The sequence below is a fragment of the Phyllostomus discolor genome, chromosome 8 (assembly GCF_004126475.2).
Source record: "Phyllostomus discolor isolate MPI-MPIP mPhyDis1 chromosome 8, mPhyDis1.pri.v3, whole genome shotgun sequence".
Classification (NCBI taxonomy): domain Eukaryota; kingdom Metazoa; phylum Chordata; class Mammalia; order Chiroptera; family Phyllostomidae; genus Phyllostomus; species Phyllostomus discolor.
Genome location: NC_040910.2, coordinates 109,014,516 through 109,032,794, shown reverse-complemented (window position 1 = coordinate 109,032,794; position 18,279 = coordinate 109,014,516). Strand labels below are relative to the sequence as shown.

General features: G+C 53.0%; 1 protein-coding gene across 3 annotated transcripts in view; it reads left to right on the top strand.

Moving 5' to 3' along the window:
• Positions 1–18,279, top strand: part of AP2B1 (adaptor related protein complex 2 subunit beta 1) — a 97,174-nt gene that overhangs the window by 63,975 nt on the left and 14,920 nt on the right. For 2 of the 3 annotated variants that reach the window (XM_028520122.2, XM_036034062.1), the window contains 4 exons: positions 444–485; positions 1,296–1,442; positions 2,307–2,452; positions 6,174–6,303. In XM_028520122.2, the coding sequence (XP_028375923.1) occupies positions 444–485; positions 1,296–1,442; positions 2,307–2,452; positions 6,174–6,303 (465 nt within the window). The remainder of the gene's footprint in view (positions 1–443; positions 486–1,295; positions 1,443–2,306; positions 2,453–6,173; positions 6,304–18,279) is intronic. The other variant, XM_036034061.1, reaches the window with a different exon arrangement.

Sequence of the window (18,279 nt, the reverse complement as noted above, 5' to 3'; positions counted from 1 at the left end):
GACAGCAGGTTTTGTAGGTCAAAGTCCATTTTCGTTTTCTTTGCTTTTCTTTTTTCTCCCTTACATTTTCCTTTAGAGAAATAAAACATATGCAGCATACGACAGCTTGAAGGTAGAGCTTCTTGGAATATGAAAAATTATAAATTCTGTTTGGGTTTGTGCCTGTGCACCCCAGTGGAAGGATCGGGCCGAAGCATCCCTGAGGTGTCCCGGCTCCACCTTCACTCCGGGTTTTCTCGAAACGCCCCCACACCATCACTGCCACTACTCGGTTCCCGTAGGAAATGTTTCTCTGCAGCCTAGGGTTTCTTTCAGCTTTGGGAGACAGGTTGAATAGCATGCATTCCCAGCAACTTGGTAGAGCAATTTACAGATTCTGTATGGGCACCCAGTACTTAGTTAAATGAACTCTACCTCTCTCTCCTCTCTCTCCTTTCTTTCAGCTTGGCAGTGACCTTGGCGGGGGCATTGGAGGAAGTCCGGCAGTAAGTGCCATCCGTTTTCTTCCCCACGGGATACGCCGCCCCTGTTTGATGCCTCTCCTGTGCGCACGTTCTCAGACTAGCCGCCGCTGCCCGCCAGACACGGCTAGAGCAGTGATGGAGAGTAGAGAGCAGCGTGGGGCTGCTCGGAACCTCGGGGGTCACGCACCACGTGCGGTGCAGGGGCGTCTGTAGGGACCGGCGGTCTGGTGTGTACAGCGAGCTTAGTTTTCCTGACACTGACGAGCTGAAGGGAACCTCCCATCGTGACTGGAGGACGCTTGTGTTCTCCGGTGTCACCTAGAAAACTTGCAGAGCCAGTGGCTGGCTGGACTCAGAGAGAGACTCTCCTTGTGAGTGAGTCCGGGGTGGGGGGTGCTGCCCTTCTCCCCAGGAGAGTTTCCTGCGAGGTGTTCACGCCCCGACCAGATGGGAGAGGGCCTGGGCCGAGGCGGGGGGGGCTGCCATCTGGGGAGGCCTCTCCTCCCAGCCGTGGACACGCACTTCCGGTCCTCGGGTGCCCGCAGGCCTTCTGCACAGAATCATGGAAGCTAAAATTGGAAACGAATTAAACACGTTGGATCACTGTGTTCCGAATCCTACTGATTACTCTCTTGACAGCACTTGGACATAGTGCATAGGTATTTTAGTGTCAACGATGATTAAAAGGACAAATACACTAATTCAGTGCCTACAGTAGTGTGATTATGGTGTGTTCTCATTGGATTATCAGTACCTCTGAAATATGTGTAGCTATTTCTGGGGACTGTTCATCTCTTCTCCCTGACTCCCCCACCGCCACTCTTCCCGCAGGTGGGACAGTCCTTCATCCCCTCCTCGGTGCCCGCGGCCTTCGCGCCCTCCCCCACCCCTGCCGTGGTCAGCAGCGGCCTGAACGACCTGTTCGAGCTCTCCACAGGGATGGGCATGGCGCCCGGTGGACACGTGGCTCCAAAGGCTGTGAGTAGGGGCAGCTCTTTCTCCACGGGCAGGACCCAGATTACTTAGCCTCTCATGAGTGTGTGGTGCTTTCACCGATCACAGACTCGAGGTCTGACCCCTCGTCGGGGGGGGTTTCCGAGGCAGACCAAAGGTGTCCTCCAGCACAGCGGTAGGAAGCGCTGCGCCGTCTCTGTTAGCCACCCTTACGGTGAGGCCCACGACTGGCGGCACCGAGCCGAGTGTTTGCGTTTTGTTCTCCTGTTGAGAAACGCTGTCCAGTCTGTCAGCACTGAAGTCGGTCGAGTGTAAATCTGACGCTCCGTGCGGAAGGGAGAGGAGATTCGGCTAGAAGGAGCATTCTCTTGTTCCCTCCGCCCCCCTTTCCGGGGGTGCCGCACGAGGACTCGGGAGTGCCCGCCCCAGGCGGCGCTGTGTCAGCCCCAGCCCTGCCGGCGGTGGTGCTCACAAGGGGTTCCCAGGGGCGAACGCAGCAGGTTTGCTGTGGTTCGGGGCCGGGTGGGTGATGGGTGAGTTGTGTATGCAAAGTGGGTAGTGAGACTATTTAAGCAACACCGAGTGCTTGTTATTCACTGTTTCCTGGAAACTGTAGGGAGAGTTAAAAGTATACATAAGACATAGCCCTTTCCCTTGAGGAGATTATTGAATATAGTTTTGCATTGGTAAAAAAGCCCTCGAAGATTACAGGTCTGCATTTTCATTAGTAAATTCAGTTTCTTCCCTTTTAAGCCTTTCACCAAAGCTGCTAACAGAATCACCATAATTGCCTTAAGGAACTGAAATTTTAATTTCATCTTTATTCACAAACAACGGGCATCGCGGTGCGCCTTGTCTGGTTCCATCGGGCTCTGCGCTGCGTTGCAGGTGTGGCTGCCCGCGGTGAAGGCCAAAGGCCTGGAGATCTCCGGGACGTTCACCCACCGCCAGGGGCACATCTACATGGAGATGAGCTTCACCAACAAAGCGCTGCAGCACATGACCGACTTCGCCATCCAGTTCAACAAGAACAGGTGAGAAGCCGGGTCCCCGGCCGGGTCCGAGACCACGGCGTGTGCCATGTGCCGTGTGCCCGACCAGAGAGCGTCCCGTCAGCAGCGGGGAGGCCTCCTCCTGTTGGCAGATGCTGGGCATGGCAGGGGGTGGCCCTGGCTCCCTTGCGCCCCTTCCGTTGTCAGCTGCAGCCTGGGGGGCTCACTTCGGTGGAATGGGGAGACCTTAACTTGATGCCTTCTTAAAGGATCCTAGGGCCAGAGTGTTTTTACTGAAACAGTTCATTTTAAACTTTTTTAAAGTGCAGTCTATTTACTCATTCAGCAAATAATTGTTCAGCATCTGTGTGCCAGACATTCTGAGGCACCGAGACTGGACGAGTAAAAAACAAATGTGTGTCCGAAGCTCTCGTTTTGGTGGGAAGAATGAGTAGCCTTTGGTTGATGGCGTAAACATGGAAGACGGCCAGCGCACCTGGCGGGCTGAGGGAGCGAGTGGAGGCTGCCAGCCCACTTGTGGCCGCGAGCTCTCTGCTTCAGCGAGGGACCTGGAGGAAGTGAGACGTTGGCGTCCTGTAGTTCCGAGGCGTCACTGCCTGTCACACTTCCGACCCGTAGACTTTGACAGCCGGTCCTTCTGTTTGTGGGTACGGGGTAACTCTAACTCGTTCTAGCAAAGCAGTCACGGGACCCTGAAACAGATTTAAAAAGGTTTGTCAGTAACAACTTACGTCGGTGACTGTCGTATTTATCGGTAATCATTTGAAAATATACTGGATTTGAAAGTTTGGCATGTTAGAAATCCCTGAAGTATCTAGGAAATCTGTGTTTTCTTCTGTTACCAGTGAAATTTCCAGCCACTTTGAAGGGAGCTGCCACGTGACAGGCCAGGGCAGCTTGCATGACCCCCCTTCACACTCCCGTGTGTTAGTCTTTGCTTTCTGTTGTGTTTTTAGCACTTGGGAAAGTTTGTATTGTTTGTTTGTTCTGACAGTTACAGTTTTCCTTCGTGAAATACTCACAGCCCTGCTTTCAGTAGACGGTCTGTCGATTTCCTGGTGTAACGTGTACCTTCTCTTCTCCCCGTTACCTCGTGTTACCAGCACCGTCTATCTTTGCATTTACCTCTTTGTGGCGCTCGTGAGTGAGTGTGCTCTCGCTTCTCTACCTGCTTTGTCGTCTTTGACCGCCGGTGATGACCGATGAGGCCCACCTGCCCCCTCTTTCTCTCGTTGTTGTAAATTGTTTCATTCCTACATTTTATTCTTGAACCTTTCGTTTGTCTTGCACTTTTTGCCTGTTTCCAGTCCTTTTGTATTTCCTTCCCACTGTCATCACGGGGGTGTCTTCTACCAGGTGCTCAGAAGGGGTTTGAGGACCGGCCCGCACAGGGCCAGGTGGCAGCAACCCTGGCATCCCCGAGGGTCCACAGCTGTACCTTTCTGTGCAAAAATACTGGACTCACACTCGCTTTGTACTCCAGCCTCTTTTGTCATGGGATGTTCTCGTGGAAAAGTCAGCTGCCAGCCCGATCCTTGCCCTCCGTGGAAGTGATTTGATCGTGTTGTCCGGCTGCCCAGAGTTCTAGAGGCATCCCCGATGCTGCCCGACCTCGCGGGTCCCCCAGGTGTGCTTGTGGGAGAGGCACAGCCCCGCCTCTGGGGCGTGTGCTTCCCCTTTGGAAGGTGGCTCTTTCTGAGCTGCTGTCACCTCCAGGCCCCCCAGGGACTTTCCACCTTCTTTCCTCACATCACCTCTGTGTTGTCCCCTGTTCCGTCTCAGTCCTGCTCACAGCGCTTTACACGAGGAATGGGCTGCCCTTCTGAGAGTGGAGATTCACTGTCAGTCTCTGGGCTGCTGCCCCAGTGGCCCCGGAAATCCCAGGCCCCCAGCCACACCTGCAGAGCTCCTCTGGCCGCACCTGCAGAGCTCCTTTCACTGCCCTGCTGGTCCCGTGGCTGCGGCCGCACTTCAGTGTCGCGTGGAGCCTGCGGGTTTTCTCTGACTTGTGGTTGTGCAGGAGAGTTGTCGATTTATAGGGAGTTTTTTCCTCCTTTGTTTCCTTTGCATCCCTTCCAAAAGGAGCAACGGGAAGATTCAGCACTAAGCCGCTGCCCAGTCTCTGCGCCAGCAGTGACTCCTGCCGGAGCTCCTTGGCCCGGAGAGCAGGATCAGAAGAGCAGAGTGGTTCTCACTTACGGATGCTGGGTCGGAACGAGCGACGTGTGTTTGTGGGGTCGTTCCATCATTACACTGTGGTGCCCCGAAGTGGTTTTTCTAGGAAAAGGAGAATGTTTCTTCTGCCGTCTATGACTCTCGAAAGATACTACATATATAAAATCTTAACTTGCATTCAGTTATGTATTTGTTACACCTGCAGGTCTGCTTCTCCTTCCTGCTCCGTCTCTGAAATTTATTCTTAAGTTTCTGTAATGTAAGATACAGCTACATCTCCTAGAGGGGTCAAACAGTGTCGGCCCAGTTGATGGCATCTTGGATATGGCATCAGCTTGCAGCCCGGCGGGGGGGGGGCGCTTAGCACAGGGACAGTGGCCTCTGCCCGCCTTGCTGCCAGACCCTGCCGTCTCTCCCTGTGCGCCACCAGTGCCTTTCAAGCCGTGCCCCAGGGCTGGAGCTCTGAGGGGGTGAGTCTGCGTGGCTGAGTAGGTGGGTTCTTTAAGAGGAACCTCTTGAGGCTCCAGAAGTTTCTTCCACCCACTCAATCCCCACTGGTTTTTGAAGCCAGAAGTTGTAGGGGCTCATCTCCCTGGCATGGGAACCCTGGGCTGGGGCTCCCCACTCCCGAGATATCCCTCCTGAATTTTTACCTGCCACACGTGGTGAGAGACTGGCCCATTCCCTGTCTCCGCCCCTCCTGCCAGTCTGGGTGGATGTGGTTTCTTTGATTCTGTAGTCGTCAGACTTCCATTCAGCTCAGTTTCTGATGGTTCTGAGTAAGGGTGGTTCTATTTTTTAGTTATAATTTTTTTCTAAAGATTTTATTTATTTATTTTTAGAGAGGGGAAGGGAGGGAGGAAGAGAGGGACAGAAACATCACGTGTGGTTGCCTCTCAAGTGACCCCCACTGGGGACCTGGTCCACAACTCAGGCCTGTGCCCCGACCAGGAATCGAACCAGCAACCCCCTGGTTCGCAGACCCACACCCAATCCACTGAGCCTCATCGGCCAAGGCTAGTTGTGGCTTTGATGTGGTTGTGTGAAGAGGCGAGCCATGTCTGTCTGCGCCGCCATCCTGACCAGAAACCCTCGCTATCCCTGTGTCATTGGACGGTCCTAGCTGAGAGGTCAGACTGGTGGGGCTCTGTCCTCACTGTCTGCCCCAGGCTTAGCGAGGGACCGGACTGGGCACTGCAGCCCGTCCTGGTCATTTGGAATGGTTAAGCCAGTCAGCCACTTTTGGCTGTACTGAGAGTATTAAGATACGTACCACGTCTGTCCCTCCTGGTGTGGTAAACATAAAATACTTCTAGAATCGGAGCACTAGCGAAGTGATTCTGTGCTTATTTCCTTCCTCAGACTTGTTTAATGGACAGCAGAAGTTGCGTTGTCAGCAGTGTTTGCAGTGGAGCACCCTAGGTCCTCCTGTCGCTCCGTTTAATGTTAGCACAAAACTGTGTTTCCTTCGAGCGGGGTAAGAGCCGCCGGAGCCCCGCAGTGCTTCCGTGCGGGCGGCCCGCTGCCTCCCGATTAACCTGCAGAACCCGGCCGTCCTCTCTTGCAGCTTCGGCGTCATCCCCAGCACCCCTCTGGCCATCCACACGCCCCTGATGCCGAACCAGAGCATCGACGTCTCCCTGCCCCTCAACACCCTGGGCCCCGTCATGAAGATGGAGCCTCTGAACAACCTGCAGGTGAGCGTCCGCCCGCTGCAGGGCGAGCTGGCATCTCGTCGGCGTGACGGTGTTTATGTATGAAACAGGCTCACTTTGGTCGTGGGCTTGGATTTACAGTAATTCTGTGGGGAAGTGCTTTGTGTGCTTTTTTAAGTCATGCACTGACATAGAAAGTTGTTCGTTCTTTCACTCAGACATCTAGAAACTTCTTAAGTCTTTTTTACAGACATTTTCCCCCTAAAACGTACATAGTAATTCGAACATCGCTTACACGGAAACAGGCCCCAGCAGAGGCCCACGTGGAGCTGGCCTGTGGACACACAGCCGGGTTCGAGTGCCCGCCTTAGCGCGTGTCCGTGGTGCGTGCGGCAGAATCTTCGAGGCGCTCAGAACTTGGTCAGGTCTCCGAGAGCCTCTTACCCGTGAAAGTTCTGTATTTTTCAGAATGAGGACAGAGCAGGGAGCTCCTGAAGGGCATTATCACAGACTGGAAGTCGGGGGGTGGGGGTGGGGGCGGTGGTGGCACAGCTTACTTCAGATGGACGGAAACAGGAGACATCGGTGTCATTTACAGTATCTTAAGATGCATTGTCTCAGGGAGCTTCCTTTGCAGTACTTTGCGGCCTACAAGGTGTATCTAGAACGTTTACCATGTGGAAAAGGAAGACCGCTCAAATCCATCGGGGGGCGGGGGGGGGGCAGGGCCTGTGGTTCTTGTTTTGGTTGGTTGCTGCCACACGTCCTCCTGCGGCCGAGGGAGGCCTGCGGGTCCTTTAGATGTCGGCCGGCTGGCGCCGGAGCTCCTGCAGGCGGCTGGGGTGCTCTGTGAGTCCCGCCACCTTGCGAGCACCGACGGGGCTCTCGGGTCCCCCTCTCCACCAGAACCATTAACTCTATCCCTACTGATTTTTGTTGCAAACCCTTGGGGGGGGGGGGTACTTCTGTGTATTTAGGTCCACATTCTATCCTAAGGCCGTATATTGAATTTTTTATCAATTGTCTGAGCCTGTGGTGGCTGCCGTCCTGCACCGCTGTCTCTCAGGCCGGCTGAAGCAGCGGCGCTGGGAGGGACCGTCTGCAGACACGGGGGGGGGGGGGCGGCTGGTGTCCCCGCCTCCCGAGAACCGAGAACGGGAGGCGGTGGGGCAGCCTGAGTGGGGCTGTGAAGTGCGTTGTCAGACGATGAAAGACAAGCACCAGCCCCTCACGTCCCAGTGGAGACAGGTGGGGTTCCGCGGCCCACTCTCCCGGAGGTGCAGTGTGAGGTTCGACTGCTGGTGGGGGGCCGCCCACAGTCACGTTGCTGGGGGTTAAAAACCGCGTTTCGCGGTGGTTTGACAGCCCGGCTGCCGAGTGCCTTGCTGCTGCAGTGGGTGACGGCCTCCCTTCAGCCAAGGGTGCGGTGGTCTGGCGTGCAGATGAGGAGTCGCGGTCCCGTGTGGCTCGGGCCAGAAGAACACAGCAAGTGTCGCTGTGCAGAGGGAACTGGCCGTCACCAGGAGTGGAGTCAAGCGTTGAGGGGCTTTTCCAGCACCGGACCCGGAAGGAAGTCGCTGACCCAGATCTGCATCTGCTCCCTCTTGACTGGAGTGGACCTCCTGTTGGCCGGAGAGCCTCGGTCCCAATATTTGAGGACAGGCAGGCAGCAGGAGTGCTAGAGCGCTTCACTTCAGGAATGGGAAGGGGAATTCAGGTCACAGAAACCAGGGCAAGTTTTCTGCTCTTAATAAAAGAAACAGCCTGGCTGGTGTGGCTCAGTGGATTGAGTGCCAGCCTGCAAACCAAGGGTTGCTGGTTCAATTCCCAGTCAGGGCACGTGCCTGGGATGCAGGCCAGGTCCCCAGTAGGGGGCACGCAGGAGGCAACCACACATTGATGTTTCTCTCCCTCTCTCCTTCCCTTCCCCTCTCTCTAAAAATAAATAAGTAAAATCTTTAAAAACAAACAAACAAAAGAAACACTAAATAAATGAATATCCTTTTAATTTCCTTTTTGCATTTCCATTTCATATTCAATGAAGTGAACATCTCGAGTAGAAACTTTAATAACAGACATTGAATCTTATGGTCCAAATTCCTCCCTTAAAAGTTTTTGTTTTTACAGACCTGCCATTATAAAAAGCAAACTTAAACATTTGCCATCAAAGTGAAATGTAATAAAGCATCTCAGCCTCTCTAGGAAACAATTTCCATCTGTAGCCAGCTGCTGGCTCACGGGTTCCCTTCTTTAAGGGTTGTCGTAATTACGGCTATTTTGTCTTTAACTGGCATTTCCCAGTGGCGAAGATCAGCAAGAACTCAGAGGGACCTTCTCCTGTGAGCAGCCCTGTCTCGTGTCGGCTGATGGAAGCTGACGCTGGTGACGAGCACGGGGCAGTGGGTCACTTCCGACTTTGGTTCCCGTTTGGCCGCTGTCCCGTGTGAATGAAAAGAATCAGACGTTGAAGCCTGATCAAGATTGATTGGCATTTAGACATTGTATTTGGATATAATGTTGAAGAGCTCATGGAGGGAAAATATCCAGGGTTGAGGAAATGAAACTCTGAATGTGCTGTGTGTTTTGGCTAATTCCATATCAGTGTGTGAGGGCCAGTGCATCAGACCCCCTGCCGGAGCTGGAACGCAGCAGACACTTGGCATTCGGGTGCCCGTCGGCTGCCTCCTGGCTTCCAGCCTGTTGCAGACGCCACTGACGGGGTGGAAAGGCGCTGCTCCCACGTCCGTGTTGTAAGAACGGGTTTTGTGAACGCAAGTCATAAATGTTACACGGAGTAAAGCTTAGCTTGCCCCATCGGGAGCTCCTTTTGACTTTATTTATATCATATAGCTGTATTTCCTAAAAAAGGGAATTGATTACTTCTGTGTAAATGAAACAAAACCCTTTTTTGAATTATTTCTAAATTTGGAGTTTCCTCTGACTCCGATATTCTCATTTTTTTTTTCTTTTTTCATTCTAACTGTGCTGGTTGCTTAGAAACTTTTCCCAAGTGCACGTCCGCCTGTCGGGTGGCTGCCCCTCCGCGTCAATGTCCACGCAAGAGACGGTGGACTGACAACCAGCCTGCATTCGTCCGGTCTTCGAGCAGCCGTCCGCCCCCTTTCCCATGGGCTGTGTTACTGTTACCGGTCATTGTCATCTGACAGCACGGCGCTCAGACATAATTTTGAGGTGATCCCCCGAAAAGTAGAGTGCCACCGGGCAGTGTGCACAGGCGCTGCAGTGTCACTGATGGCGTCCCTGGGTGGCGCGCCACGTCTCCGTGGCCGTGTCCTGACGGCCCACTGGTGCTCCTTAATCCCTCACCTTCCTCACCCAGGCTGTAAACTCTCAGGAGGACATTCATAGCCCTGGGCTTTCGAGTTTTAGATTTATCAGAGCTGTGAGAACAGTTAAAGAGTCGGCTGGTTTTATACTGAAGGAAAACCCAGTCCCCACCTCTCTCTCCCCCACACGGTCGGCCTCTCCCCTCCTTCAGTTGGTACGTTTGATACCACCTCTCTCTCTAAATCCCGTGCTTGTGTTTTGCCGTCTTGGGTGTTCCTCTGCATCTCCCTGGTCACGGCCACCGTTCGCACGGCTGTGTCCTACCCTCTTTCCTGATGCAGCTGCCTTAGAATCCGCTTGAATCCGCGTCCGAGGGTTATATTGTTATGACTATATACTCAAGAGCTGAGCTGTACGTAGTGAAGTATGATTATTTTCCTTTGTAAAACTTTTTGTAATTGAATATTTACTAGTTAATACCTGCCTCTCTTTGCCTAATTTTCTGTGTTTTTAGCTATAATTAAGTCCAGTTTCCATTGTGGTCAGATGCTCTGAAGTGTCCGTCAGTTGTCCTTTCTTGGCACCTCCTCTGTGGCCCCTTGACCTGCTCCCGTCTGCACTGGTTTCCTGGAGCAGCTGTCGTCCCGGGCTCTCCCTTCGCCACCTCTCTGGGGATCCGTCCCACACCTCTTCTGGGGTCAGTCTCCAGCTGTGTCTTTTCTCCTTGGTTTACTCCCTCGTCTTGACGAAAAACACCTCCCGTTGCTTCCTGAGAATAGGTGTGCAGGTAATCAAGTTTTTGGGACTTCACATGTTCTAAAATGTCTTCTTTATCTTCATACTCATTTCATGGTTTCCATGTAACATTCTAGGTTAGAAATTATTTTTCTTCTAGTCCGAGCCGTTTTTCTGTGCGGTGCTCTCCCTGAGTGAAAGCCGGTACCGCCGGCCCTCCCGTTGTCGCCCAGGGGTGTGGAGGCCTCCCGGCGGGGTGCTTCCCTGTGAGTCTCGTCGCTCGCCCCGCCGGGTGCTCAGTGGGCTCCTTCAGGGTGGGAGCTGGTGGCCTTCCGTTCCGGGGATCCTTTCAGCACCTCTTTGCAGGTCTCCCTTTATTTCTCTCATGCACTGGGAGTTCTGCTACCTGGGCATTCACCCTTTTCTTCCCCTCTTACTTTCCATCTCTTTCTCCTTTTGCCCTGCTTGCTAAAAGCTTTTTATGGGAAGTTTTTCATATTACAGAAATAAACAGAACAATGCAGCGAGTCCCTATGTGCCTGTCACCCTGTGTCAGTAATTGTCGCTCCGTGGTCACCAGCACTGTTTCGTCTGTACCCCTACTCCGTATTATTTTGAAACATCTCGACATTTACTTCATTTGTAAATATATATCTTTAAAATATGTCTCTTTTAAAAAACAAACCTACAAAAAAGTAACTACTGTACATTAAACAGTTAACAAGAATATTTAACATCAAATATCCAGTGTTGAAGTTTATCTCGGTACATTAAACTGTGTGCTTGTTATTATTGTTTGTTCGAATCGGTAAACTGCACATGTGCGTTAGGATGGGCTGATAGCTCGTAAGTCCCTTTACAAACACTCTTCTCTTCATTGTTGGTTTTCGGTAGCTGGGTTACTGTGTACCTGAGGGTTTGCTTGTATTTATCTGGCTTAGGGTCCATTGGGCTTCTTGGGTCTGTAAAGTGACAGTTTCCCCCAAATTTGGAAAAGTTTTGCCATTATCTCTCTAAGTTTTTTCCTGCCCAGTTATCTCTCTTCTTGCCTTTCATAACTCCAGTTATGGAGTGTGTTGCACCGTTGGGTACTGCTCGCCCAGTCACCGGGGCTGCTCTTCTCGCTCTTTCTGGCCTTCGGGTCGGACGGTTTCCGCTGGTCCGTCCCTGAGTCCACTGGCTCTTTGTACACTGCAGCCTTCTGCTCGGTCCAGCACAGCTTCCATTTCGGGTGTTGCGCTGTTCGGTTCTAGGAGTTCCGTTTGGTTCTCTGCGAAAATTCCCCATCTGTTTGCTCAGGAGGAGGGCAGCGGGAGAATCCTGTTTTACAGCCCACCCTCCTCCTCTGGCCAACACTGGGCCCTTGGGCCGAAGGGTGTCCTTGCCGACACTGGGAAACCAGTAGCGTTAGCTCAAGCAGGCCCTGGAAACGGTGTTGTGGCTGTCTGTCCGGGAAAGTCTGTGTGTTCTACCTGGATGCTCTCTTCGGCTCTGGATTTTTTTCTATTTATTTTTAGAGGAAGGGGAAGAGAGGGAGAAAGAGAGAGAAACATCAGTGTGTTCTTGCCTCTTGTGAGCCCCCCGCCAGGGACCTGGCCTGTAACCCAGGCATGTGCTGTGACTGGGAATTGAACCAGTGACCCTTCGGTTCACAGGCCGGCACTCAGTCCACTGAGCCACACTGGCCAGGTCTGTCAGTTCTTTTATCCATGAGGCCCAGGTCAGGAAGAAGTCCCACTTAGCCTGTCACTGAGGGCAGCTGGAATTCTCTGTGTCAGTACTTCCTTTTTGAATTGGCTTAATTTTTCCAAAAATTGTCTTTCACTCTCTTGTCTAGTAAAGGCTTTCTGCCTGCCAGTCTCCTAGGAGCCAAGTTGGGAAGGAGGGCTGAAGAGTCTAGCACTCAGTATGCATAATTCACTGAATCGGCCACCCTGCAGCGGCGCCCGGCGTGCCATGCCCTTCGAAGCACCATCTACTTGATCTTCTCTTAAAAGAACAAGTCTTCAGTTTCATGTGGACCGAGGGGCTAAGGTAGCTTAGAATGTGGTAGGGACCTGGTTCTGCAACAGCACCTTAACCCTGGTTCCCGTGGCGCCCTCTCCCTCCTGCAGTTTCAGAGGTGCCATCGGGCTCGAACCTCTGAGAATTCTGTGGTGTTATCGCTGACCCATCTGTTCCGCGGCAGGCAACATTTTGTTGCTGTCGTAATTTTTTCTTCCCTGTTTTTATGGATGTATCCCTTTAAATCTTTTACTTACAGCAGAATTTCTTCCAGGAGAAAGAAAAATTAAATGTGATTTTCAGTCTGCTACTTTTACCTGGAAGTCTGATAGCACCATCATAAAAATTCTTTCTTTTCCTCCATGTTACTTTACAATTAGGAGGCGTAGAAGTGAATCTATGAATAAAGACTTGGTCCTTTTCACCTAGAGGGTGTTATGCTCAGTGAAATAAGTCAGTCGGAGGAAGCCAACTGATTTCACGCGGAATCTAAAGAACAACACAAACGAACAAACAAAACGCGAGCAGCCTCACGGACACAGAGAGAGCTGGTGGTTGCCGGCGGGGCAGGAGGGTGGGCCCTGGGCGAAGGGATTGAGAAGTAGAGACTGGGAGCTGCAGAGTAGTCCCGGGTTGTGAATAAAGCCTGGGGGGTACAACCAGTGATGCTGTGATAACCACGTGTGGTGCCAGTTAGGGGATGGGAACATGGAGGGGAACGCTACGCAAAGTACATGATTGTCTAACCACTGTGCTGTGCACCCAAAACCGACACATTTTTTTTAAATTGGTCCTTTTCTATATATAGTTTTTATTTGTCTTGTCTACCTATCACCTTTATTTTTTTTCCCTATCACCCAAGGAGGTTTTTACATTGCTTTTTAGAGACAGGAGGGGAGAGAGGGGGGAACATGGATGCGACAGAGAAGCGTCGATCACTTGCCTCCCACACAGGCTGGGACCAGGGTTTGCACACATCCCGACCAGGAATCGAACCCACAACCCTCAGTTACGGGACAGTGCTCCAACCATTGGCCAGGGCAGTCTACCTATCTGTGGCCTTGAAGCTCCCCATAAGTGTTGTTTAATAAGAGAATAAGTGATAATTAGGGAAAAGAAATATTGTCTCTTGGTTTTTTTCTTTGCACATCTCTTCTAAGACAAAGCAGTGTTATCAGTTTAATCTTTGGATGACTGGGGCAGAAAGGGTCGATGATGCCCGCTGCAGAGGACACAGCCTGACAGTCCTGTTTATTCATCTGTAGGGTTTTTGTCAGCCAGAACGTTTGTCTTTTTTCCCCTCCAGTCTGCGTGCGGCCCTGAGAAAATCCTGTCCCTGTCCCCCCCGCAGTGCGGTCGCAGCCCGTGCGGAAGTCAGTGCAGGCGGCTCCTGCCCCTGTTGTGTGGGGTCTCACGAGTGTCCGTTCACACCCAGGACGCCCTCGGCCCCAGCTCTCGTGCCAGAAAACCAGAAAAGGCTTCCAAGCGGAAGGCTGTTTCGGCAGCTTCCATCAAGTGGGGCAAACCGGCCTGGCCTTCGCTGGCTTTCCTCGGCTCTCGTGCAGGCAGACAGGTTCCGTAGGAAAGCCGCCTCTGGCCTTTCGAGTCCATGGGTGAGGACCGCGCACTCTGACGGCTTTTACAGGGCCGTGTGCTGCTGGGAGAGACGTTGAGTCCTCGAAGTGGCAGATCGCACGGGAACTGAGGGATCCGTGGGTCAGACGGGTAGACCCAGGGCTGAAAAGTGCCCCTGCGGACAGGACAGAGCCCGAAATACTCTGTTAGCCGTCGGTGGGCAGTGGAGTCTCGGTTCTGAAAGGTGAAAACGTTTTACTGCCCAAGAAAAGAAAAGAGAAAATTACTTTCTGTGATTGCTACTTTCAGTTTTACATGTTTGTTGTGTCACACAGGACTTTAAACACATCCCTGAACCTTGTCTGAGAACTAGAGCATCTTAATACAACACGTTCCCGTTCTTACTAGGTGGTTCTTTCTGAGGGCCATCCCTATCCTTTTTGTCAAGGTAACAGGATTCTACTGGGCAACATCTTCTATCTCAATAAAACCAGCACTCCCCTTGCTCCTGGGGCGCTTTTACAACGGTGCCTGTGAGCAAGGGCCCTGCTTGGGTGGCCGCACAGACAGCAGGCTCTGCAGTAGACCAGCGTCCTGTGTTCTCATGAGCAGAGGTGGTCGGGGGAGCGTAAATCAGCCTCAGTGAGAAGAGAAGGTTGCTCCTGAAGCTCAGGTCCCTGTTCTCACGACACCCAGCCTGGGGAGCTGGTGCGTCAGGAGGGGCTGTGAGGGCGGAAGCCCGTGCCGGGAGTTGGTAGTGCCGAAGCAGCAATGAAAGTGGCTTGCGGTTCTCGTCCGTAAAAGTCCCAGCCAACTTTGTATCATGATAGTGAGCTAAGGGTTGGTGATGGAAATGGAATCAGTTTTGTGTTTCTGGTGTGACAGATGATTGGAAAATGGGTTTAACCATGTGGTCTTTATGCAGTAGGGGACGTGACAAGCCTTAGTGTACATGGTAGTCGGGGTGTAAGGGAACTCACCGGATCGCAGCCCAGCTGACCGTGCCCTTCCCAGGCGTGCGGGTTCTCGCTTGTGTTGTGCTGCAGCATTCCGCTCGGGGGTGGGGCGGGGGGGCTTGCTTTACAGAGAAGTTTTATGCAGGGGTTATGCACAGGCTTCGTGTAATCGAGGTCCGTGCATCTCGAAAAGCGAAACTTGAGAAGAGCTTTGAGCCATGATTGTGCAGACACGAAGAACGTAAACTCCCACGGGCGGAAGAGGTGACTCCCGGTGTTTGTTTCAAACCCTGTTTCTGCTGCAGCCGACCGTGTGTGAGCAGTGACGGGAGACTCGGCGTCTGCGTGGTGAACACTGATGATTTACACCCAAAGGTGGCCCGTTTTACATTCCTAAAACTGGTAGGAGGTTCATTTATGTTGAACTAAAATGTCTTTAAAGTCTACCTATAGGTTCTCATTTTATACCTGGGGCTTTACAGACAAGTTTCTGTCTGAGGCAAGGCTCGTGGGGCTGGAAGACCAGCCAGGTGGACCTGTGATGAAAATCATGGACCGAAAGAGTGGTCCGTGTAGTGCGTATGGCAGGTGGGTTCTCTGCTGGCAGAAAGGTCATGTGCACATTGCTGTAAGTTTCTGGTTTATTTCACCTAACATGTAAAACTTTTCTAAGATGAGGAAGCCTCCCGGAGCAGAAACAGGTGCAGTGCATCCTAGTGTCCCTTTCCCTTGACTTGGGCTCCTCATGAGGCACACCGCGGCCTCGTTCTCGCGTGCCGCCGCTCTGGTACACTCCCTCTGACGTCACCAGTCCGGGAGAGCTTGTACTGGTGGTTTTCTGCGCAGAAAAACCCGAGTTCTAGCAGAAGTCTGCAGAGCCCCGTGGGATCTGGCCCTGCCTTGCCCCACTGACTTTATCGGCCACCCTGCCCCTCACTGGTCTTTGCGATGGGGGGCGTGCCTGACCTACCGGTGGCAGGTACTCCAGGCACTGACTGGAAACACAGGCCTGCAGGTAGATGAATGCCAGCAGCCAGCGGGGACAGCCACTTCTGCTGAGTCTCAGATGACATGTGTCACATGGTTGAAGTTGGTGCCATTAAAGACCTGTCACTCAGAGCCGCTCCTCCAGGATCCGTGGACTAGATGGCGCGGTGCCCGATACGCACCCGAATCACCATTTCAGAGAAACGGAGACGGTCGGCGTCACTGCCCGGTCTCAGCTTGGACCAGCCCGCAAATAATTTTCCCAAAAGCTAAACAGGGAGGAGGGATGAAAGCAAAAAATACTCTTCAGAGGCTTGGAAAGGTCACAAGTGACGTCATGGGAAAACAGATGATACATCCTCAAAGGGGGGCTGTGTGCCGCTCGCCTTGGTTTTCCGGTGGCCGGCCCTCCCGCAGTGTCTGCGGCGAGAGGCTGCATTCATTCACCAGAGCACACACCGAGTCCATCGCGCACGTCCTTATGGCGCCTCCGGGTGCCCGGGACGGGGCTGGAACACCAACGTGGCTGCTCGCCCCCGGCTGTGCCACCGCGCACAGGCTGCAGCTGCTGCAGCAGGCTCCCGTGCTGGGGAAGGAGCTAATTGCAGGTTACAGGCTGAAGCTGACAGGCTGCTCTGTCCCCAGCAGCCACTGAAAGTGACTTTTAGAAATTAGTATTATTATTATTAAACATTTATAGCCTCCTTTTGTGTTTTCCAAGTGCCTCACAGTCATTTCTATTTGTGGCTCCTAGTGATGTCCCCGAGAGGCAAGCCGGTATTGTTGCGGCCACATGCTGCCTGTGACAGCATAGAGGGTTAGGTAACCCGCTCCCCAGCGCCATCTGTGACCCGCCCCGGCCCCCGAGGCAGCAGCAGCGCAGCCTCGAGTTCGGTTCCTGGGCTCCCGGAACCAGTTCCCTCGCTGCTGGCCTCTAATTTGGTGTCCCAGCATTACGACTTTCGTGCTTTTTTGACTACAGCTTACAGTGAGAATACATTTTACATAGTGTATGCACATATGTAACACGTACATACAATGGAAACACTTTGGGGAAACACGACTTCCCCTCCGTGAGGTGCGCTGTGACGTTTTCTGCTCTGTTTTTCATGCCCGCTGTCTGAACCGGAAGAGCCGCCGTCCGGCCGGGGCCGTCTGGGGCCACGCACACCGCGGGGGCACTTGGTGCTGACGCGCACACGGGCAGGTTTTTCCGGGGCATCGGTTTCACTCGGCAGGACAGGGAGCAGCCCATCTTCACATCAAAACACACAGACGCGTTGTGGAACCGCTTGCAGCTTGAGAACATTGCTCTTAGGGAGGGGTGCTGGTTTTTCGGTCCTCACCTTGCCCCTTGCTCCTGCCTTCACCCCAGGACGCATGTCCATGCTTCCCCTTCTGTTGAGGGAAGTGGACTGGAAACAACTTGGGAAGTGCCGTTCTTCCGGAAACTTCACACCAAGTTTGTGTGTTCCCTAACCCTGAACGGTTGTGAGGGACTTTGTGTAGTAGCATATCTCTCAGTCGTCGGGCTTGCCGAGCACTTAGCTCTGTGCCGGCCACCGAGGCTGGTGTGGACGGGAGAGCTGGGGCCCGAGGCCTGGGGACAGGCAGTACACCCACAGGCCAGTGAAACCGGGTGTCAGAGGAGGGCGGCGGGGGAGAATGGAGCAGAGGTCACAGTGAGTGTGAGTGTGCTGGCCGTGAGGGTCTGCCTGAAAAGAACATGTGATAAAAGCAAAGACCTAGAAGAGGCCGGGAGGGGGCGAGCCGTGCATATGACTGAAGGGAGAGAACTCCAGACAGAGGAACAGCAGGCATAGAAGAGCCACGGGAGAGGAATGGGGCCGGTGTGCTGGCTGGTGCGCGCAGGGGATGCAGCCACAGGCTCCTGCGGCTGGTGGCAGGCTGGTGCAGAGCTAGCAGGACAGCGGGAGCACGTGACAGGTGACACCGGCGAGGTAATCGGCATCCGGTCACAGGCAGTTGTCACTTCGGTCCTTATTCTGAGTGACATGGGAAGTCACGGGAGGTTGGAGCAGAGAGGTAGTTGAGCTGACCTACATTTCCCGTTCGCTCTGGCTGCTGTGTCGAGAACAGGCTGCAGAGGCTGGGCCCTGGGGGTGGGGAGACAAGGGCAGAGGCAGAGAGGCCATTAAGAGGCTTTGCAGCATCCTCTTTACTGAGTTTGGAAGGACGTGAGGTTCTTTTAAGGACGAGGAGGAGAGATCAGAAACCGATGTTTTTGGCCATGTTCACTTGAGACGTTACCGGAGTGCAGATACTACGTAGACAGTTGGTCTACTTCTGTGATCATTGATCTCCCATAGGCGGGCTAGATACTGATGTTAAATCACTTGCAAACAGTTCTGCAGCTTGTCTGGATTATGTCTTCCTGTTCTGCACCTGTCGAGGTAGTGAATTGCAAAAAGCAGGGGACTCACTCTTACTTCTGAGGCAATCAGTGTCATGT